The 25000-nt window shown below is 44.8% G+C and overlaps 1 protein-coding gene across 1 annotated transcript in view; it reads right to left on the bottom strand.

The window, feature by feature from the left end:
• Positions 1 to 25000, bottom strand: part of grin2ab (glutamate receptor, ionotropic, N-methyl D-aspartate 2A, b) — a gene marked incomplete at both ends in the record, with an annotated part of 92367 nt that overhangs the window by 25992 nt on the left and 41375 nt on the right. The window contains 4 exons of the mRNA XM_079999438.1: positions 1782 to 1987; positions 3444 to 3543; positions 3640 to 3774; positions 3874 to 4040. Coding sequence (XP_079855564.1) covers positions 1782 to 1987; positions 3444 to 3543; positions 3640 to 3774; positions 3874 to 4040 — 608 coding nt within the window. The remainder of the gene's footprint in view (positions 1 to 1781; positions 1988 to 3443; positions 3544 to 3639; positions 3775 to 3873; positions 4041 to 25000) is intronic.

Below are 25000 nucleotides of genomic sequence, written 5' to 3'. Positions count from 1 at the left end.
GAGCTCATCCTGCAGATGTTATCGAGGGGAAAAAGCTGCGGGAGCAGGCCGTCGAGGGCGACATTGCCACAGTCGGACAGCTTGTCGTGCAGGATCACCCTAGGATTCTTGTCAGAGAGGGATGGACAGTGGCGTTCTCATTCGTGATAGACAGGCCCGTCTGAGGGAGAGATATGTGATATAATCTGATGCTACATTGTCAAATAAGTCCTAAACATATGTTTAAAAAATAAAAATAAAAAATAAAAAGTCGTCGAAGAGGTGATAGAAAAGTATTGACCAAAATTGTGAGATAAAAAAATTATCAATATTGGCCTTAAACAATGCAATTGGCAACAGGAATGGAAAGTATGTTTTACATTCATAACAAAAGCAGCTGTAATCTGTTGATACCTTGTTACTGCAGCTCAGTCGACCCAAACACTATCACATTATCAGGGAGATTTATTTTTATCCTGGCAATTTAAGAAACTTAGAGCATCTTAAAGCATATTAGTACAGACTAAAGTTTGAGTTTCATATTTATATAGACTACAGCTTAACCTATATAAATGAATAGTAAGTAGATCACAACAATCAAAAATAAGTTAAACATCTACGTGAACTATCAGTACCTTTCAGTATGAGGGCATTGAAACCCAGTGGGGGTGAAACTGTCTTTCAAGTGCCGGAATGTTTCGCCCAATTCTTCCTCTCCTACCTCAGGTTGATTGTACACACTGCGGCAGGACTGCATCTAGACTAATGTATGCAGAATCCTGATCAGTCTCACCAGCTCCACATCAGGTTATGAAAGCCCGGCCCCTCAGTTTGAAACCCAAACTTTGAAATCCTGACGCCAGTTGGAAAGGACAAATGCATTGTTTAAAACATTAAACTCACTTAACGAATGCAAATGTTTTTTTTCAAAGTGACCTTGTCATCACTGTGAATTGAAACCAATAGCACCACGCATGCAATTCTGGTGCAGGGCTGAAGTGTTGAGGCTTTTGCTTGGTTATTAGGAGGCTTCAGATTCCCAATGCGCTGCTGTAAATGACATGCAGGAAACCCAAACTGAAACATGAGATTTATGTTGTCACAATATCACAGCGTCAAACCATGACTGTAAGCGACAATATCCCCAAAAAAGATACACAAAATATGTGTACGTGTGTATGTGTGTGTGTGTGTGTGTGTGCGTGCGGATGCGTGTGCTCCTGCTTTCTTCAGAGAATCTGACTGCAGTCTCCATCAGAGAGTGAGGAGGAAAGCATACACAGACACACACACAGACACACAGACACACAGACACACACACACACACACACACACACACACACACACACACACACACACACACACACACACACACACACACACACACACACACACACACACACACACACACAGTTGACACCAGTTAACGCTGGGCAGTAACAAGAGGGTCTGCGTGGAGTTTATTCTTTTGTCACTTGGAAGACCTAATGCTACGCGGCAGACATGTAGCTAACAGCAAATAGCAGTAATATCATTAGACATCACACTGTTTAACACTGTCATCCCTCTGCTGCTCGGTTCCTCGGCACCCTCTTCTCATTAGGACGTTAGAAAAAAAAACTTATGTAAGACTACTCAACACTCAGCAACAAAGACAAACATAGTTATGCAACACAGTCTGAAAACCATGACCCACTCGCACTTTTTTTTTCCTGCAAACACACACACACACACACACACACACACACACACACACACACACACACACACACACACACACACACACACACACACATTCTGACCTTCGCAGGGCACTGGGCGGGACCTTCCCTGGGCTCCTGTCTGACGCCTGGCTGAAGCAGCTGCTCTGGGCTTCGGGCACCTCCCCCTTCTCCCGCAGCATGGAGGTGGCGGCCGAGGCGATGATCCCCACGCCGTCTCGCACCCGGGTCTCCAGCGGGTACTCCCACTCGTCGTAGGACACAGAGATCATTCCCAGAGGGAACATCTGAGGTGATGGGAGAGGGTGGGAAATCAGGAGCGCTGCATCGGTCACTCCTACTTATGTCACTGCACCAAGTAAACTTGTTAATGTGTGTGTGTGTGTGTGTGTGTGTGTGTGTGTGTGTGTGTGTGTGTGTGTGTGTGTGTATGTATGTTTGTGTGTGTGTGTGTGTGTGTGTGAGTCTGTGTGTGTATGTGTGTGTTTGTGTGTGAGAGTGTGTGTGTGTGTGTGTGTATGTGTGTGTGCGCGCGTGTGTGCGTGTATTTTTCGGCCTCGAAGATTGACTTTGGCCTCGGCACAAGCTCCCAGATAATTAAGAAAACTAGAAAACAAAAATTTTGAAAACTCTATTTTTCTGACACATTTTGTCCCCAATTAAATAGAGAGAGTGTGTGTTTCTGTCACAACGGTGCTGCAGGAAAAAAAATACTGGTAAACTCAGCGACATTATGGTCTAGCATTCTGAGTTCTTTCTGTGCCAGATTTTAATTTGCTTCCTGATCCTTATTTGAAAGGTAGCTGGAGCCGTGAGCAGGAAATAAGGGGACAATGTGCGGCGATTGATGGGTAGGAATAATGGGAGAATAAACATTTTGGAGAAAATGTTGACGTGAAATAAAAAAAGCCTATGATATATATTCATTTATTTTTTATGCGGGGAGAACATTTGAGCAGAACGCTTTGAAATATTTATAACATCTTTAGACGCCTTCTGGATAATGGTTACCTCTCCGCCGAGCGTTTTAAGAGGTAACCGCAGCATATAAGGCTGTCAATTACTGCATTTGGGGGCGGCCGGTTGTCGTGATGAAAAACGTCATCAAAGCTGCTTAAAATTTGACTGTGTTTTGCCTTTAGCAAATTAAAAATAAATTACCTTGGTCATACGATGCTGGTGATACAAAATTATTTTCAACATGATTAATTTCTAGATGAGATAAAAAAAACGATGCAGCAGAGATTACACTGCTGGCTCATAGAACGTCAACTAATACGGAGGCTTAATCACTTCCATGCTGGGAATACTTATTTACCACAGATATCAGAGGGATGAATCACAGCATAACACTGTGGATAAGGAAAACAAGATTGGTCCAAGTGAGATCACGTCACCCGGACGAAGACCGATTTTGGTTAAAAAACGCATTGGCCTTTTAATCGCTACGGTCACGATAACAACGGATTTCTAATCTCACCTTCTGTCAACCGTCCTCCTGTGAACACCGGGGCCTTGTGTGCTTAGAACGCCCATCAAGACCTAATCTGGACCAATTTTGGACCTTTTTTTTTGTTTCCCATTGTTCTATGAGCACCTACTACTTTTTTTTTACCCACTCATTTTTCACCATAGAGCACCCGGCGTTTCCCCTCCACTCCATTGATTTAAGGGGACTTTGTGAGACCACAACGGCCGCAATGACTTCCATAAAACCGGGCAGATTCTTCTGGGCGTGCCTACCTCTGGGGTGTAGTCTGGGTTTCCGGTGGTGAGACTAGACACGATCCAGATATAACCAGCGCCCGTGAGGCCCAAGGAGCGCGCCTCCTCCAGTATGTACCTGGTGGCGGGCGGAGACACGGAGTTCAGACATAGTGGGTCAGAGAGGAAAGGTAGAGCAGAGAGTAGAGCGCGGGTGGGGAAGGTAGGGACTCACACAGCCTCATCCTTGGAGCAGTAGAGCAGTATAACCGGGCTCTGGATCCTCTTGAGGGCGATGTGTGATTTAGAGTTCTGGTCACCATCGACAGCGTCCAGAGTCACCACGCTCTGCAGGTCCCAGCGCACAAAGCTGCGGCAATAAACATCCCCATTAAAAAGGCGGAGTATTCTTCATATTGACAGTCCGTGGCCACACGTGTGTGTGTCCGTGGGTGGGAACATGAATCACCTGTGATCCACGGTGATTCTCAGGGTGCTGATGAAATCCTGGTAACCGGGGAACTTGGAGGTGACGATGGAGAAGACGTGCCAGTCGTACTCCTCCATGATGCTCAGCATGAGCAGAGCCTCCTGCTGCAGCGCTGCCCCGAACTGGAAGAACGTGGACTTCTCATCCTGCAGACGTGCGCACGCACACGCACAAGCACGCACACACACACACACACACACACACACACACACACACACACACACACACACAGTAATGGTCAAAAACCTACATTGTTAACGACACATATTATCGTCCCATTGTTTACATTCTGTCATCGTAGTTACGCAGGTCAGTCAATGTGTTACTACAGGTGCCTGTAGAGTACAATTTCCAGTACTTATATGAAGAACAAGATTCTGTATATATATATGTACGTTTCATTTAATAACAAGACTGCGTGCACCCTGGTGTTTGTCAAGACAAACAAATCCAAAAAAACAAAAAAAAACATGCGCGCGCACACACACACACACACACACACACATACACACATACATACACACACACATAGACATACACATACATACACACACACACACACACACACACAAGAAGGTCAGTATATGAGGAGAGGACTAAATCAGAGTTGCAGTTTTTAACTCGGCGTGTCGACCAGTGAGAGATTCATAAATTGAGAGTCAGCTACGAGAGAATTAGTGTCAAATTAAATCACTACATTCAGTGACCATCAGTCAGAGCGAGAGGAGCCACACTCTCACAGCCGTTGCACAAAGAACTATGTTTATGGATAGGATAAAAGGATGAAAAAAACAAAAAAATACAAGTTACATGCCCAATGACTGCTTAAAAAATGACCAATTTCAATTTCACAGTTGTCTTACTTAAAGACAATGGGACAGCCTCTCCAGTCTCCATTCACGTTTCCGCACCACCACTTCCAAATGTCACGTAAAGCGCGTACAAGCGCCCTCAGCGTGCTCCGTCGGAGCTGCGAGCATCTCAGAAGCGCAAACACAGCAGCAAACTCAGGGAATTAAAACGAAAAGAGAGTGTGAAATAGGTTGCTAATGATTGCTGAGTGTGTGTTTGTGTAGGTCCCTGCGGGGAGCAGCAGATAAGGCGGCCTGGCAGCACTGTGGGGGGGGGGGTTGTGAAGACCAGGGGTTCGGGGAGGGGACGAAAAACCTTCTGGTCTTTTGTCTGGAGCGACAGATACACACCTGCCGCAGTGGAGGAGGTTCGGAAAAGGCATGTCTCTGGATGTAACACACAACATCACACCCCATCGTGGTCTCTCCCTCTCTCTCTCTATCTCTGTGTGCCAGTTGCATGCTCACCTACACACATGCACACGTACTTATACGCTCTAACACCCCCGTCGCAGAGGGCATCAAAGAGAGTGACACATTAAACATCAAAAGCCATCATAAACACACACGGAGAATCAGCTGTCAGCCCCTATCTCGCCACGCCCCTCCCTCCTCCTTGGCTCATGTGTGTTGTTTCCACGTGTCTGTGTGTCTGTGTGTATGAGTGTCTGCCTTTATGTGGGTGCTGTGTGTTGTGGCTAAAGTCGAGAGAGAGAGAGAGAGAGAGAGAGAGACAGCCGGAATCCCCCAAAATGGCTGCTTTCCTTTCTTCTCTCTGGCCACAGGAGGGTCCCGCTTTGGCTGTGAGGTGGAGTGACGGCATCAGAGCCGCATGGGTGGTCCGACCAAACAGCCCGCAGCACGAAGCCGTTCCCTTAATTATGACCCTGATAAATTAACAAATCTGTCTCCTAGCGCTGCGCCCGGATGCCCACGCACACACAACCGCAACCTTGTAACTACAGCGCTGTCTGTCAATTTGGATCATTCTATTAGTTTATATGAGGGATGGACTTTGGCATTTCTTTCAGACCAAGCAGGAATACTGAGTACTTGAGTACTTGCCAATACAACAATGTGTACGAGGCCTATTACTGAACACACACGCACGCACGCACGCACACACACACACACACACACACACACACACACACACACACACACACACACACACAAATTGACATAAGCAAAGAGAGGGAGAGAGTTGTATAAAGTTCTACAAAGAATCTGATCAATCACAGTGATGGAAACTGGCACAAACGAAAATGCAGCAATTTCTCAACAGTGGCTGCGGCAAAGCTACTCATCATCATCAAGCCCACAGTTAATCCCCGTCCCGGGGTAAACACACATATTACGACCTTTTCCACAGATAGTAAGACAGTATTCACCAAATTTCAAATGGTCTGGTTTAAATTGGGAACCAGACAGGCACACACACACGCTTGCACACGCACGCACACACACGCACACGCACGCACACGCACACACACACACACACACACACACACACACACACACTCACACAGGGGCCATTTGGTTGCATTTGCAAGTTGTGATATACGTATAGTGCAATGCTTCACATGTCATACATGTTCTTGACATACTTTTAGCATATTTAATATTTACACCTGCCATCTCATTCTCAATCACTCCTCCTTTTAAGTAGTACTACACCCCCTTGGCAACAGACGGGAAAACAAGAAGAGAGGAGAGGAGGACAGGAGAGGAGGACAGGAGAGGAGAGGAAAGGTGGGGACAGAGGACAGGGCGGACAATATGGGAAGATAAAGAAGGAAATAAGCGAAGATGAGTCGTTTTTTAAAAGGAGTAAGAGGAGAGATAGAGAGGATAGCTGCCCCTGTTGGTTGCTGAATTATAGAGGGTGAAAAGGGACTTTGACACAGACCTGCATCTTCTCATCAAATCACACAAGCCCACCATCAACCCCACTTATAAATAATACACTAATATAACACACACACACACACACACACACAACCACCCACCCACACACACACACACACACACACACACAGGCACATGCGAAGACACATACGCACATGCATACACAAACATAGTTGCACATTATAAGACACATACCTAGAGATTTGCTGATGACATTTGGCATTAATTATACAAAGTCAGAAAACTCAGCGTACAGTAGGACTCTCATGAACATGCATGCACACCGAACATGCTTCAAACAAACCTTTGCGCACAAAACTAGTAGACCCATAAATAATACAAACCTCAGACCAGAACCGAGTTAGAATCTACTGAATCTATGGAAGATCTACCACATCTTCTACCAGATACAGTCTAATGAGGGAGAGACTGGCATATTTCTGGGAATGGGTGGTAGGCGGAGAGCACCGGGGGGGCACCAGGGGGGAGAGCACCAGGGGGGAGAGCGCCAGGGGGAAAGCACCGATGGAGATGGGTCGAGAGCACCAGGGGGGAAAGGGGCCAGGACGGCGGAATGACGTAGCTGCCAAGGAGGAATAATATGAGTTATGGCGACGTTGGTGGTGATGGTGATGGTGGAGGAGGAGGAAGATGGGAGATAAATTGGGTGAGGGTGATGAGGCCAGCAGCGTGCTGTATTAATATTTGATGCAGTGGGTCAGTCAGGATTGAGCAGCTACATTAACTTGGCCTGGCACAATATGGCCCTCAGATGCTGCTTGGGACGCTCACCCTTGAGTCTACACAAAAGTGCAAACAAACTGGCATGACAGAATGAGACCGATGGCAGGGAACATGCAAGAGGTGTACAGGGTTCTAATGCTGGAGAAGTTACAGGGCCCGCTGCTACCAAAGCAGTTCTTTAAAACCTGCTCTCTTGCCGGAAGGTAGATTGTAGTCAGATTAAAATATGTGCCTAAAATAAAGGCATTTGCACATTGTGTTCCCAAGCCTCTGCAGTGAAAGATGATCGATCCCATGGTATATCAAAGTATCAGTAAAATTAAACACTTAGCTGAATATAAACACAATATTTTGCATATAACACATAAAACACTGTAGTTCGATAAAACACACGTTTTGCATCATTATAATTTTTTTTATGGGTGATTATCAAACATTTGCACAGTGGCACAGTAATCCTTAATTATAAAATGTTCCACAACCGCTCTGCAATAATATTTATTATCACACACTTACCTCTTTCAAACAAACAACTGGAATGGAAATCTTTTTTTTTCATCGACCCACATCCCATACAATGTATCTCAGGCGGATCCAATTATCAGTAAGCTGTTAGCATACTACAATGGCTCTGCACAAAAGGAAATGTACATACTGTATGATGGTGCGTTCAATTAGAACTGGGAAGTCGGAATTTCAGAGGTCCCAGTCGTAAGTTTCAACTGCGACGCCCCCTCAGGTCAGATTGCCGACTTGGAAAGTCAGAAGAGACTCACCGACCGCGACCTCAAAATCCAAGATGGCTGCTCCGCGCATTAACAATGAGTGAAAGCTGTAGTACCACGGCTGTGATGTGAACAATGTTTGTTTGTTTTTTATTTAGTCAATTAGTTTTTCTGTATTCCGAAAAATGCAAGCAACCACAGAGGAGGCGTCCGTCTTGGTTTTCAGACTTTGTGTACTGGAGCGCGGCCAACTCTGGTGCGACGTCATTGCCAGCTCGGACTTCCGAGGTAAATGGAACACACCATAAACATACATACTGTATAAATACACATGCTGTATGAATAAATGTGGTGTGGGGATGGTGTGGTTTAATCAGCGACACCTGTCCTGGGTCAAGGTAATTGGGCCCAGGATTAGGGTGGCCGTTCGCCCGTTGCTCGTTTGAGCAATCAACGTGGTATCAACCATCAACAACAAATCAGCAATCAATCAACTGGTAAAACCCCCATCCCCCCACACACAGAGGAGAGGAGCCCTTGTCATGAGAGGCTCTACATCTGCTCCGGGCTTGTTCCACCTAGCCCACTCACTACAATAAACTGGGGTGTTTTCTACTCCATTGTCTGTGTCTCTGTGCCGGAGGGCCCTGAAAACGCCACTTGGGTGGAGTGTGGCAGTGCGGATCTGCCACAATCCACATACTGCATAAATACATATACTGCATAAATACACTTACGGCATACATACAGATACTGTATAAATAGACATACTGCATAAATACACATACTGTATAAATACACATACTGCATAAATACACATACTGTATAAATACACAGCGGCTGACATACATTCCTTTGGGTTTCCTAGTTTTCCACCGACAACTTCAAAAAGAAAACAACTAAATGTATCTTTATCAATTAAACATCAGTCAAACAGATGTAAGATCAAACTTGCGCTGCTCTGTGAACAGGGACAGCACGGACGACAGCTGGTAGCTATAGCAGATGCGGCGTAAAAAAACCCAAACCCCTTGACATTAACACGATGTAAAGAAACTTCCCTCATAGTCTCAACAAGCAGCCGCCCTCCGAGCGGGGAAAGCACTTCGGTTCTAGAACACGTCCCAAAACCCTCGTGCACTATCCGAACATGGGCGCTTGTTTTTAATCCCTCTCTCACTCCCTCCACGTTCCCCGGGATTGACAGAGAACGATAGCATTTAGCTTGCAGAGGAGGTCCCACCGCTAACAAAGACTACTTTAGTATTTAACAGGGGCTAAGTCCCAACGCGAAAGTCTACTGTAGTATTTAACAGGGCTCACAATCCCTAGGCAAACACAGAATAGCATTTAGCGCAGCGCGGGGCCGCCAGCCCGGCCCGGCCCCACAGTACCGAAGCGCGACGTCTCGCATCCGGCTCGGACGTCCGCGTAATGGATGGGACGCCCCGCCCGGACTGACGGTGCGCGCCGCTTGATGTCCTCCTTGCCCCGGAACGAGCGGTACCTCCGACCCCCCAACGCCGCTGCACATACTTCTTGCCGTCGGCCATGTTGGGTGCAGCGGGCTGACGTCACCGCTGCGCCCAACGTTAGCTCAGACTATTCACATACGCAGGGGAATCGGACAAGACCTTTATTCCGTCCGTCTATCTATCTATCTATCAGTCCGTCTGTTTCTATCTATCTATCTATCTATCTATCATCTGTCTGTCTGGCATTCTGTCTCTCTTTCGGTCTGTCTGCCTGTCCGCCCGTCCGTCTATCTACCTATCTATCTGTCTGTCAGTCAGTCAGTCTGTCTGTTTCTATCTATCTATCTATCTATTTGTCTGTCTGTCTGTCTGTCTGTCCATCCCTCCGTCATCCATCCATCTATCTATTTATCTATCTATCTTTCATCTGTCTGTCTGGCATTATGTCTCTTTCGGTCTGTCTGTCTGCCTGTCTGTCCGTCCGTCCGTCTATCTATCTATCTGTCAGTCAGTCAGTCAGTCAGTCAGTCAGTCTGTCTGTTTCTATCTATCTATCTATCTATCTATCTATCTATCTATCTATCTATCTATCTATCTGTCTGTCTGTCTGTCTGTCTGTCTGTTTCTATCTATCTATCTATCTATCTATCTATCTATCTATCTATCTATCTATCTATCTGTCTGTCTGTCAGTCTGTTTCTATCTATCTATCTGTCGATCGATCGATCGGTCTGTCTGTCTGTCTGTCTGTTTCTATCTATCTATCTATCTATCTATCTATCTATCTATCTATCTATCTATCTATCTATCTATCTATCTATCTATCAGTAACAGAAAAAAAGGGTACATCAAGTTTTCTATGAATCTTTTGTCAAATTCAATTACATTTCTCTGGCCTTGTAACGTCATTTGAAAAGGTTCAAAGGGACGTGTCTCATGTACGATATTTTGGAGGAGCAGTGTGTGATCGCTGGCTCATCCAGGTCCGGTCTCCTTATCACTGTGTCAGGTCACATATGTGCCAATCACTGAGATAGACCTTGGAGCCCGTGATGTCACTTTGTATCAGCATTTTCACTTCTGCGTAACTAAAAATGTGCCGTCCGTCAGAGCAATGAATGGGATCTAATGAAATGTTTAGGATCATGACCTGCGTGTTTGCTTTGAATATAAAAAAATATCGATTTTCATCAAACTTTTCGGCATTTAGTATAACCCAGGAAAAATGAGCACTGCACTTTATAAGCAATGCAGCCGATGACAATTAAACACAACTGCTTGCGAGAAAAATCTGATAAATCTACAAACAGCTGGGCTCTGTTGATAGTTTTGTGTTAAAGATTGATAAGATAATAGCACAGTTTATCATTTCCCGGGGGGGATTCAGGAGCTAAATGTGCTAAGGAGGACAGTTTTTTAAATGCAAAACCGGCCTCCAAATCCAATAAACCTCCTGGTGTTACAGGGACAAATGTGCAAAGGAGCAGAGCACAGGTTGGAAAAGCTGCGATAAACACTGTCTGAATGTTTGTTTTTTTTAGGTGGTGAATCCTTTCTCCTTTTCCCCGTCGAGATCGGCCTCCGAGGAATCTCCTTCGACTCTTGTTTATCAGGACACTTCCTTGGGGCAGACACTCCCGTCTATTTCACACCGGCCGAATTATGCAATCACAAGTTTTGAGACCAGACAAATTAGAATTTAAAGGAAAACTCTGGTCTTTTTTATTTGTTTTTGTTTTTTTTACGGAAACCTCATTTTTCAGCACCGGAAGTCAAACCCAGGAGAACAAAAATGACAGAGTTTCCCTTTAAAGACAGAGGGACAGAAATTGCAGGAGAGAAACACACAATTAAAATCTGGCAAGTCACAGTCAGAGAGGCAGTTTTACACCGAAACCAAAAACGCTGGTCAAACACTGCAGCAGATGTGCTGACATTCACAGAAACGGCTGCATCCCAAAACGGGATAATTTTGGTCAGGGACGGTGGTGGCAAAGCAGGATCTCATCTGGAATTTGGTTGGTGTGAATTATTACATTTAGTTATTATCTTTTTTTTGTAGATGTTTTATTATGATCTTAAGGCGTTTTCGCACCGAACAGTTGTGGGGACTCCCTCAGGGGAACTAGGAACTGGGGAGGAACTAAATACCTTCAAGGGCTTTTTTTTCTGGTTGTATTCACACTGCACTGGAACTCTGAAGTGACGCCAGCCAATGGGGTTTCAGCGTGAGTTCCATGTTGTATTTACTCCGTAACTTTCAGCGATTTCACCTCATCAGTCCCCCAAAATCTGTTTCTGAACAAATCTGAGGCGAGAAATAAGCAATCCAGTTGCTGAATCTTCACTCATAATAGATCTACGTCATTTAAAGGTTAGTTCCGACTTTCATAAGGCGCGGGCTCGCATCGGGACACCGCATGGGGATTGCGGGGCAAATGAAATAAATACATCTCCAATAAAAATACTATTTTTATTGGATTTTCTTTATTATTAGCGCCGAGTCCAGGTGGGCTGGTCCGCCGGAGCGACGTGCCTCGACCGGGCTGAGTGTCCTCGGTCTGAGGTACCTGCGAGGGACCGTGGACTCGTCCGGAACAATCACCGGCACTTACGTCACTCAAGGTTCCCCTTGTGTCGGGTAGTCCCTCTAGCTATAAAGGTTCCTCAAAACGGAGTTCTATCAACTACAAACGTTACTAGTTCCTGCAGTGCGGACATAAAAAAACCCTAACCCTAACCCTAACAAAAGGAATGGTTCCTCCGAAAAGTTCTTAGAAATATGAAAAAGTTTGTTCAAATTTGAAATCTGTCTGTATCCTGTTCACGACAAGGACTTGTACGGCTTGTCTCCAAAATATCACCACCTTTCAGTTATAGTGATTATTTAAATTATGTTGTGTAGTTTGTGTCTGTTTTTTGAATTTGGGGCAAGGCGGTATTCATTTGGTCTCAGATCAATAGATTAAGACAAATTAAATACACTCCTCCAACCGCACGCAACTTTGATTGGCGTTTATTTTTTGTGACTTTTTCCACCCTGTTTCTAAACTAAAGGTCAAAAATCTGACAAAACAATCTGGCTTTGAAAATGTACTGCCAAGAACCTGCTGTCCAATCCTGCCCACAGCAGCTTCCTTTTCTATGTCATTTTTAATATATTTATATTTTGTTAATTTCAGGGGGTGCATCTTCCCTTTAACACCTGAAACATGAAATCCACATGAAACTGTACCAATGAAAAGCGGACTTTTCATTTGCCACCCTGCAGTGCGAAGATTTTATTTCTTGAAATAAGGTGGTTGTCTGGTAGACAACCGTGATGATATTTTAAGACATTCTAATCTCAAAAGAACGTTGATTAAAACGTAAATGCGGAGGATGTTACCAGTGAGTACAGTTCAGAGTTAAACCCTTAGTTGCATTGCATCCGCCGTACCACATTTTCGGCATTTGACGAGCGTAACGTATCTTTCCATTGCTCTCCTCACATTTTATACGCTGGGAAACTCAGGTACAAAAAGTGTCACGCATTTTCGTGCAAAACAAATATTGCTGTACTGTATATTTACGAGCAACCGAAATAAAAGATACCGTTAATGACACGGTCAACGATGACAGAGATAAAGAGACTGAACCTGCTCCTCAACGGGTTTTAAGTGATAACTGTGGCAATAACCTTTTATAGTAGATTCAGTAAAAAAACGGAAAAGGTTTATCCCTCAAGGCAACAGTAGTGAGACGCGATCAGATGTTTGCCTCCAGATAAGAACGACATAAACCTGAACAATGTGAAAATGGCCTTCACATACATAACCCGTCGATAAAGGCATCTTGATTTGAGGCGCCGGGCCAAAACATCCGCCCGCCCTCGTGGTTTTCAGTGTGTCGGGAAACGGAGACGCGGCTGCAGAGAGTCAATTAAAACATTTAGCCGACAACTGACGACAGGGTCTGGCTGAGGGGAAAAGTGGATATGAAATACAGAAGCTGGGGCTCGGAAAAAAATCAAGGCCGGCCGTGTTGCGCGTCGCGGCGCCTCCCGGGGTGTCGGCGCGTTAGCACGCGCTGCTCGCGGACAGATCTGATCACAACACCTGTTTGGGAGAGATTACAGCCTCGGCCGCCCAGAGAGAGAGAGAGAGAGAGAGAGAGAGAGAGAGAGAGAGAGAGGGGCCTCGGCTTTATTCATACTGAAGTGTGTGTTCAGGTGAGGAGACGCACGCAAACAGCAACAGCATTTGTGTGGATACTTCCATATGATGAAAGAAAGTGGAGTGTCAGAATTTGAAGCGTGCACGGCCCTCCCCATCCGTGAATGAATTCAAAGCAGCTCGAGAGCCGAGAGAGCCCCTTCTCCCTCTCTCTCCTCTGGAGGACTTCATTGGCAAATCAAAGAATTGCCAGTCTTATATTTATAGCTGAAGTGCCTTTGGGTAAAAATACTATTCTCTCTCTCCCTCTCTCTCCCTTCCTCTCGCTCGCTCTATCTGCCTCGCTCGCTCGCTCTCTCCCTCAACCCACTGATGGTGACTTTGTTGGACTTTCCGAACCTTAGGCCTGGTGTAAAAATGGAAGGGAGCTGTGAGTCAGCCCACGTCAACAGCACACCTCGGCGCCGAGCGCCGGACCGTGCTCTGAAGGACAACAGCCGCAGGTAGGGCGGCCACAGATGACGCTCGGGTTTAGGTTGAGGGCGCCGGACCTGCGCTTCGGTCCGAACGCGCGGCGCTTGCCTCCTGCTGGGAAAAAACGAGGAGCGATCACATTAATTGGACGCTCCGCGGTGTGAAAGCCTACCCGCTTTTAAAGAAGCGCCGCGGGCCCTGCTAAACGCTTAAACATTGGTTTATCGCCTTTTGGTGAAAGTCGCATTAGACGAGCGTTTCCGTGTGGATTTTTGACAGCAGAGGCATTATGTTTGCTAAATACCGTAAAACAAGTTTATAATGATGCAGCCTTCCAAAGGACGTGTGGGTGGGGACGAGGCCTCGTGGCTGTGGCTTGTGCTGAAAAGGGGCAGAGAGATTCGGAGGGATTGGCGGTGGCGGCGGGAGGGGGGCGGGCGGACAAATTGCTAATTCTGCAAAGGAGAGTAAAGCGCTGGCTGAGGGGGTTTCATTCATTATATATAAGCCTTACTCAGGTCTGTGTAAGCCTATTCATGCCCCCCCCCCCCACACACACACGGAGTGCACATTCTCTCCTTTCTCGAAGAAAATCTCATTCTGCGTCTGGTTAAACAGGCAACAGGGGTTCCTGCATTAATCCTCCCTCACTAACGTCCTCAGCTGCGTCCCTGTGTGTGTCCATTTTGTCTGGGTTAATAATACCACTGATCTGCAACACCCCCACACCCCACCCAACCACCACCCCCACCCCCCCACCACCCCCAACCACCACCCCCACCACCCATTCCGTCCTTTAGCCTGTATCTAACCACTCGCTTCTCCTCTTTTTTGTTCACAAGACAGTCACCATCCACTGTTACCATGGCGAATCGATGGTGAGTTTACAGATGGAAGAAGATTCATTCCACAGACACGCATGTACACACAAACACACAGAAACTCCACACACACACACACACACACGCGCACACACGCACGCACACACACACACACACACACACACACACACACACACAAACACAGAAACTCTGCATGCACACATGATACGTATGTATTGTGTATGCTCCCTATTGGCCATTCCCCAACACCAGGAACGGATAGGTTGTGTTCCATCTGTCAGTGTGTGTGGGTGCATGTGTGTGTGTGTGCGTGTGGGGGGGGGGTGTTAACGATCAGATAAGTAAATCTATTTCCTGTGCTAATTAAAGGCAAGTGTTGCCCGCTAGGGAATGTCGGATACAGAAAATGCCAGTGCAAAGTTAAATGTGATAACCAAAACCACACACACACACACACACACACACACACACACACACACACACACACACACACACACACACACACACACACACACACACACACACACACACTTATGTCTGAGTGTGTATGTGATTGTGTGTGTGGTTGCATGTCAGTAAATTTGGTAGGTGTCCACTGGGGAGGGTTTAGGTGGCAGATGCTATGAGCCAGTGGCTATTAGACACTAGAGCAGAGATAATAGGCTGTGGCTGCCATTACCTACTACACCCTATTAGCCAGCATCCAACCTGGCAGACACAAGCAGACAGACAGACACATGGGCAGGGGGCAAATCTGTTCTCTGTGTGAGTGTGTGTAAGTGCATGAGTGCATATGACTGTGTATGACTGTTTGTGTGTGTGTGTGTGTGTGTGTGTGTGTGTGTGTGTGTGTGTGTGTGTGGGTGTATGGGTGTGTGCGTGTTTGCGTACGTGTGTGTGTGTGTGTGTGTTTATGCACGTCCTTGTGCTTCTGTGTGCGAGACGTTTGTGTGTGTGTGTGTGTGTGTGTGTGTGTGTGTGTGTGTGTGTGTGTGTGTGTGTGTGTGTGTGTGTGAGATTCTGTGTGAGATTGAAGAGTTACAGAGGCGGAATGCACCAATTTACTAACCCTTCTATTATTCAGGAAGATCTTTTCTAGATAGAGAGGAGTGGTGGGTGGGTGGGTGGATGGTGGGGTGGGGTGTGTGGGTGGGGGGGCAGAGGGGGTGCAGGGTGGAGGGGGACAGTGCTTTGGAAGTGCTGACGAATCCAGAAGACAATACGCGTTACAGTGGGACCGTCTAAGCAAGGAGGCGAGTTGAGAGGTGACAGTGACAGCGAGAGAGAGAGAGAGAAAGAACGACAATGTGTGGGAGGGAGGGAGAGAAATTGAAATGCTTCTGTGTGGCGTTCAATAAAGGGAAAACAAGCAATCCAATTTCTTATCATGAGTACCATTTTTTTTCCGCCAAGAGCCTTCGCCGGCCTGTTGTTTGAGCGTGGATATGAAATTCAGAAGTGTGTTTGTTTGAATGTGTACTCCAAGAAATGGGGGAGGAGCGGTGGGTGAGAAAGGGATGTGACTCTAGTTGCAAAAAGTTTGAAAATGTTTGAAAAAGGTTTTATTTTAATTTATAATTTGTGCCGCTGCTTCAACGCTTTGTGCTGATTGCAACCAGCAGGAGTCGCTGCTGAGCAACACTTTCTATTTTAATGAGATTTGTAAAGAAACGTTCCTTTTATGACCAGGATTTAAATGTTTCAGGGGAAAGCGGTGATATGTTTCAGCTCCGAGAAACATGTTCTAGTGCGCAGTACCTAAAAGAAAAGCCAAATTTTATTTCTCCGGTGAAAAAACAGATCATACAGTGTGTCCACATTCTATACTAATGTCTCCAAAAAAAGTCTCTGGCGAAGCAGTGGTTTCTCAACGTGGGGTCCCCAGACACTCCGTGGGGGTCCTCGAAGAGGTTCAAGACGGTCTGCAGCGAGACGATTAATAGTTCAACTTCATTATTACGTTTACAAGACGTACAATTAGAGAATGCACAATAAAGACCGTTTGATCCTATTTGATTTGAGTCATGGAGGTTCGGACTGAATCGTAACCTCGTACGTGACCTTCTCGGACCGGTGCCTCGTCGGCGCGACCAAACCCTTTAAATCAAACGGGGATCCGTGGCCTCATACCAAACTGAGGGTCCTTGATTATGAAAAGGTTGGGAATCAGTGTGTTGGAGCCACCTCCATCCATCTGTCCGCCCATCACCCCCCTTCTTTCCGTTGGATCCCGCAGAGTGGCCCCAGTACCAGTGCCGGCTTTGGCAACATGGCCACCGTGCAGCTCGCTGTGTGCGGACCCGGGGCTCTGCCTGTGACTGGGCTGGCCACTCCACAGGAGCAGCGCGGGAGGGAGGGAGGGAGGGAGGGAGGGATGGAGTAATGATGCTGCGCTCTCTCTCCTCTCTCTTTCTCTCTCTCACATCCCTCTGTCTCCACCACCCCTTTGCATTTTCTCTTGCTCTCCATCTGTCTCCCCCCTCTCCCTCTCTCTTTCTCTGCCGTCTTCCTGCCGCTCTCTCCGCAACTGTTAGCCAATCGCACTCTCCCCTTCTTACTCTCGGTCTCTCCATCTCTGTCTTCCTCTCTCTCTCCCCTCCCCTCCCCTCTCTGTCTCCATCAACCCCCCCCCCCCCCTCCCCCGCCCGTCTCTCCCTCTTTTCCTCTCTCTCCATCCCCGCTCAGCACACTTAAGAGAAGTTTGAACCACTGGGAGATCATTAGCACTAGATCAGGATCAAACCCCGACACTCAGCGTCCACAGACATGCCCGCGTGCACACACAGACACACACAGACACGGACACAGACACACGCACACACACACACACACACACACACACACACACACACACACACACATATAGACATACCCACAAAAAAAACACACAGGCAAGTTTTCACATAGATACAAATATGGTATATATACAAACAGGGATGTGTTTACATGCAGACACACCCACATATGCAAGAATACCAGCCCATACACACACGCACGCACGCACGCACATACACACACACACACACACACACACACACACACACACTGCACAGGAGTACAGGAGACAGGTTAAGGAGTGTATTGGCGGGCGGTGCAGATGGGGTGCAAGTTGGGTTGGGTGGGAGGTTGGAGCCCGGGTGACACCTAAATTTCCAAATTTCCAAATTTCCGGATTCCAAAGAGCGACAATAAGCGAGACATTTCGGGAAGAAAAACTCGAAAGCCTGAAATAAGCCAAAACGCAGGAAAAACTCACGTTTTAGGTTTCTACGGCAGAGACACTGACGGGCTCCTGCACACTCTTCACCACGCACGGACTAAAAAAAAACACACACTAAAACGCCGCCCACACACACACCACTAGCTTATTCACCGACTGCTAACACACTCCAGCCTGTATCCTGGAGTGTGAGTTTTTGGGGTTTTTATGGAAAGTTTTCTCTCCAGATGTAAAACCGATATTCTCTCTCTCTCTCTCTCTCTCTAGATGCACATACGTCTCGAGAGAGCGAGAGAGAGAGAATATCGGTTTTACACCTATTCACGGACACACACACACACACACACGCACGGTCTCTCCATCAGGACTGCGCTGAATAATTCAGTCCAGAGGAAGTACACAGACTGTTAGGAGTGTGTTCAGCGCTGGCCCGTGGGCCGGCCTCGCATCTAAAATGATGACCTCACTGACAGCCACCCTATGCCTCCCGTCCCTATCCCAGTCCCCTTTCTTTCTCTCTCAGACACACACACACCCGCACACAGACAAACATCATCGCCTAAATTTGGCCATGACGGCATATTCAGGCTTAATTGGGTCAAGAAAGGCTGAAACGTGTCTCCATCCGAGTGTGTTTTTCCTTTGAAAGCTGTTAAATGGTATTTGCAGCGCATTCACACTTTGAAAAGCTTTATTTGAACAAAAAAATCCCCCCAAAAAACTCCTGTTTGGAGTTGAATCGGACATGTATTTTCAGGTGACACATCCACATCTTCACCTCCTTCTGCCTCTCTTCTCCTCCTCCTCCCTCCACCCCCGACTCTTTCTTTTTCGCCGCTCATCCAGCTGTTCTGCCCGATCCGCCGAAGCCGCTCCCCGATGTAGGTCACTCCCTCAATTAAGGCAATTAGCGGCGGCGAGGCGCTCACATTACAGCAACAGGAGCCAGCGGCCTCTCACCGCGCGGCGAGCACTCAGCACTTGGCACTCCACCTTGCGCCGGTACCCGGCCACCAGCACTTAACACCGTGTCAGCACCTGCATTCGACTCAAAACCGTTTTCCCTTTTTTTTTTTTTTTTTTTTTTTTAAGGAACTCTTGATAGCTGAGCTGAGCCGTCCCGACGCGGATTGCTTACGTAACCTTTAAGGATGTGTCAGCTTCATGCCGTCGCACCGCCAGCCATCTATAATTGGCTGCGGCGATATAGGCTTTTTCTGTGACGCTGCCAATATTCGGCTCCGGCTATAGCCTTGTGTCAATGGCGGCTGATTAGTCCCCGTCTTTTGTCTTGGGAGCGGTGTTGGAAGACGCATCGACTTTGCGGAGCCCAGCAGCACCTCCAGCCATCATTAAACCCGCAGCAGCGAGGTGGACCGTCTGGCTTTTTTTTTGGTTCCGTTCGCCCTTTCCACGGTGTTAGTATTTGAGCGGCAAACTCACGAAGTGATTTGCGATGGAAGTTCACACATTTAAACATAGCTTTTAAAAAAAGGCTTTTAAACATTTCTAATTATGAAGATAAGCTGTTCGATATGTGACAGAGACGATGTGAGATGAGCTCGCTGGCAGCGTGGAGCTGCTGCGCTGCACTATTAATCATCCTCCTCATGACTAATGCTGAGGGTGTCATACAAGCACCAACAGGCCGCCCCTCATGCAACCACACACACACACACACACACACACACACACACACACACACACACACACACACACACACACACACACACACACACACACACACACACACACCTCACTGAAGGGTTCTTACAGTACATCTTTATACAAATTCCTCTTGTGCTTGTTTTTTTTCCCCCGTTTCTCACTCTCTCACTTTGTTTCTCTCCAATAATCTAACCATCAAATTAACTGTGACGGAAGGAATTTGTCTGTCTGTCTGTCCTTAGATTATCTCCCCAGCCGTTCATCCGATCTTCTTCACACTTGGCGGGTGTATCGCTGGGGACCCAAGGACGTGCAGTGTCGAATTTGGTGCAATTTTGACACGCGACACGTGAAATATTAATAAATCTTCAATAAACAACAAACAGCAAGCCAGCAGGGGGCGGGGCTTCAGGGCTCTGCGACTGAGCCACAAAGAGCATCTTTCCCCGGTGCACGACTTTAACGGCAGTTTCATCTACCATTGTGGAACACAGGACTGAATCACTGACATTTTGTTAAACTGTGCCATTAAAATGTCTTAGAAAGTCTTACATTTTGAACAGGCATGAACTAGTTATAATAATGATGATGATGATGATGATGATGATGATGATGATGATGATAATAATAATGATAATAATAATCATAAAAATAATAATGATGATAATAATGATAATAATACATTTAATTTAAAATGCGCCTTCCATTGGGCCTAATCTCAAGGTGCTACAGGAAAAAAAGAATATTGCCTCATACTTAACTCTCACAATTATGCTCTCAATCATTTGACAAACCCTCTCCACCTCTCCTTCCTTCTCCTCTCTCCATCGCCCTCTCCCTGTACATTCTCCAAGTCCCTTGAAGTGATATCACTCTTAAAAACTGCATTACTCTGTTGTTATCTATCTCGTTCCTCTCCACTTTCTACCCATCTCTCTCCATCTCTCTTTGACACTGCTCCTTCCTCTCCTTTCTCTCCATCTCTCCCTCTCTCTCTCTCTCTGATCTGCTCTCTAAGTGTTATTTATACAGCAACAGCCCACGCAGAGTCGAGCAGAGCCGAGTGGAGCGAGGAGGCAGTTTGACTTGCCAAAGTGGGCATCACCTCAGAAAGACAACATGACTTCTTCCCGGCTTCGCACGATGCCGCTCCATCTCTCTCTATCCCTCTCTCTCTTCATCTCATTATCACTTTCCTCTTCCTACTTTCTCATCGGGGCTGTGCACAAGACATTACAATATTTCAAGGGCCAGTGGCTCACATGGTGAAAGGGGCATCTGTAGCTCACATGCACGTTGGTGTGGGTGAAGGAATCAGCGCCATAATAAATATGAGCTCTGACATGAGTTTCCAGCTTTCTGTGCAATCACAGAATGGATGGGTTTACAGGAGGAAAGGGAACACAAGTCTCACAACATAATCATTTAAATAGTTTTATATCTGTGTATTACATTTTTCTTTGTAATACAAATTATTTTGCAGTTTGCAACTGCAGGTTGGTCAGCTATATCGCTTTGAGAAAGCCATACATTGATTTTGTAATTTCTCAATAATCTTTGCAAAATGAATAGCACATTTTATTATCTCAATCAACGCATTAGAAGATACTGAAGTGGGATTCTATCGAGTGAAATCCAGGGCTGGAGACCCGCTTGGTGTAGTGGAATGACACAGCCTGTTCTCATGAGATATCTTGACAAATATCTAGAACTCATTTGCATAGTGACATTGACGAAATTAGATCTTTATCTAACTTTGTTTGATGTCTTGATGAATATAAAATCATGAAATCATAAATTAAGGGAGCGATGAGTATTATTTATTATTATTTTTCACTGTGATTAGCGGCCACGGTGGAGAAAAGCGATTGCGGCGTTTTCACCTCCGACACATCATGTCATAAGAGAGAAAAATTCTGAGTTTGGAACAACAAGATGTGCAGTATGGCGATGAGATAATATATAGTTTACCATATTACAGATATATGCTGTTTATATATAGCAACCATTTGGAACGTTTGGGATCATTGTATAGAAATTGTAAATCTTGTCCTCTCATTTTCTTATTTTGGTTGTATATGACAATTATGATGATGATTATTGTTATAATAATAATAATAATAATAATAATAATAATAATAATAATAATAATAATAATTATTATTATTATTATTATTATATCATATATTACAAACATATTACATATGACATTAATTACAATGCTACAATATGTATATAAAATATTCAATGTTCGGACACAAAGAGGAAACTGGCAAATTAATAAAACTGAAAACAGAGGATTTATTTGCTATACTGTACTATACTGCACAGTATTACACTGTATAATACTGTACTAAACCATACTGTACTATATTGCACTATACTAATCTGTACTATACTGCACTGTACTATACTGTGCTACACGATATTGTACAATACCATACTCTACTGTACTGAACTGTATTATACTATACTGCCCTATACTGAACTATGCTATATTGCAACTCTCTATCCCACCCCCCCCCCTCTCTCTCTCTCTCCCAGGGCCAGTTGGTGAAGTGTTGTTTTTTTTGCCTCTCAGAGGCAGAGAGGAACTTCTTAACATGGAGGAAGAGGAGTGGAACTGACACCAACATGGTTTTCTTGTGACACATGCTTCGCTCAACTCTTCCCTTTTCTCCCTTTTTTTCCCCTCCATCTGTCTCCCTCTCCCACTAAAACACACGAGGCACATGGAAGCTAGGTGCCCCTTGGCGTAAGCCGACGCTCTTAGCGTGTATGGCTGCTGCTCGCCTGTGGACAGGGCGGGCGGTGAGAAACGCTGCAGTGTATGCTGGTGCAATTAGTTATCCACGCCTCGTGTACGCTCGCTTCTGCTTATCTGTGGTACAGTTGCTGATGTCCCCTTTATACTGTATATACTAGTGTCATGTGTAATAAGGTTGCTATAACTAATAATTATAATAATAATAATAATATAATAATAATAATAATAACATTAATAATAACTGGGATTTATATAGCGCTTTTCACAAACCCAAGGACACTTTACAACGGAAAAAGCGGTAACTGTACTTCTGTAATGCTACACATTACAGTACATCACAGTATGCTGACGTTTGTGGTCATATAGTGCAAATAACTAGCTTGATGCAAAACAAAAGTATTATTTCAAGAAATAACTGAAAGAAATGTACATCTTGTGTGACATGAGCGCAAAAGGAAGAAAAAATATTTTGCGCTCTTTGCTCTTGAGAAATGTTACTGTACAGTACATGTTAGAGAGTGAAGTTACAAGACCAAAGGACACGCAGGGGACTGTGATGGACGTTTTTTTGGGACCGTCAGGCAGTCCAACCATTAACAGCAGAAAATGGCAAAACTCTGGAGAATGACTCTGTTTGCTGCTATACCAATCACACTGTGACGGTGAAAAAAGAATCGTTTGCAGCCAGGTGTGTCCAGATGCGCATAACAGAAGCAGATATTGGCTTATCTTCTGTTCAACATGTTATTCCCTAACTCACCTTAATATACTGTATCTTACCTACCTTACCTTAACTTAGTTGCCTGATCCTTGGATTACATGTTGATTCAATTTATACTACGATTTCTCTATTATTCAGTGGCTGAAAACGTATCAAATAGGTAATGTAAACAGAATTAAAGAAAACATCATGGGATAGATATTGCATAACTGATTGCTCACATAAATTTTTTAGAAACAATAAATGCAAAAAGACCCCCTTAACAATCAGGTCAGTGTTACCCGTCATTTTATCATCAGCCTAAAGGATCCTCACACTCCGCATGCATGGCTGCTTCACTTGGGGATTCGGCTCAGTACACATGTTTTACTCGGAGGGATTCTGTCCACCTATTGTAATGTTTTGCCACTTCGGGACTATTTAAACAGTATTGTGTAGTATTCTGTATTTTGTTGTGCAACATGCTGTTTGAAACACAGAAGCGTAATTGGGAAGTGTTGTCTGAAAGATTTCCTTTATTTTTAAGTTTTGTGATACTGCGTGAAAATATTTTTTGTGACACATATTATAATATTAATATTACATATTAGATATATAGATATAGATAGATATATCTAATGTATTTGTATATGTATTATATTTTGTGACATATGTGTACAAACTGTACTGTATATACGCACACATATACTGTAAACATACTGTACATAATGCACAAGTATACTGTAAACACACTGTATATACATGGACACATATACTGAAAACATACTGTGTATACAAGCACACATATACTGTATATAATCATACTGTATAAACATGCACATTTACTGAAAACATACTCTATATACAGGCACACATATACTGTAAACATACTGTATATACACAGACACATATCTTGAAAACATACTGTATACACGCACACATATACTGAAAACATATTGTATATACACAGACACATACTGTAAACATACTGTATATACATGCACACATAAACTGAAAAACATACTGTGTATACATGCACACATATACTGAAAACATAATGTATATACACGGACACATACTGTAAACATACTGTATATACATGCACACATATACTGTAAACATACTGTATATACAGACACATATACTGAAAACATAATGTATATACACGGACACATACTGTAAACATACTGTATATACATGCACACATATACTGTAAACATACTGTATATACAGACACATATACTGAAAACATACTGTGTATACACGCACACATAGACTGTAAACATACTGTATATACACGCACACATTTATTGAAAACATAATGAATATACACGCACACATAAACTGTAAACACACTGTATATACACAAACACATACTGAAAACATACTGTATATACATGCACACATATACTGCAAACATACTGTATATACACACACATTATACTGTACACATACTGCATATACACAGACACATACACTGAATACATACTGTATATACACACACTCATATACTATAAAGACACTGTATATACACAAACACATATACTGTAAACATACTGTTTATACACACACATTTAC

This window comes from Zeus faber (genome assembly GCF_960531495.2).
Source record: "Zeus faber genome assembly, chromosome: 4".
NCBI lineage: Eukaryota > Metazoa > Chordata > Actinopteri > Zeiformes > Zeidae > Zeus > Zeus faber.
This window is presented reverse-complemented; position numbering and strand designations above follow the sequence as displayed.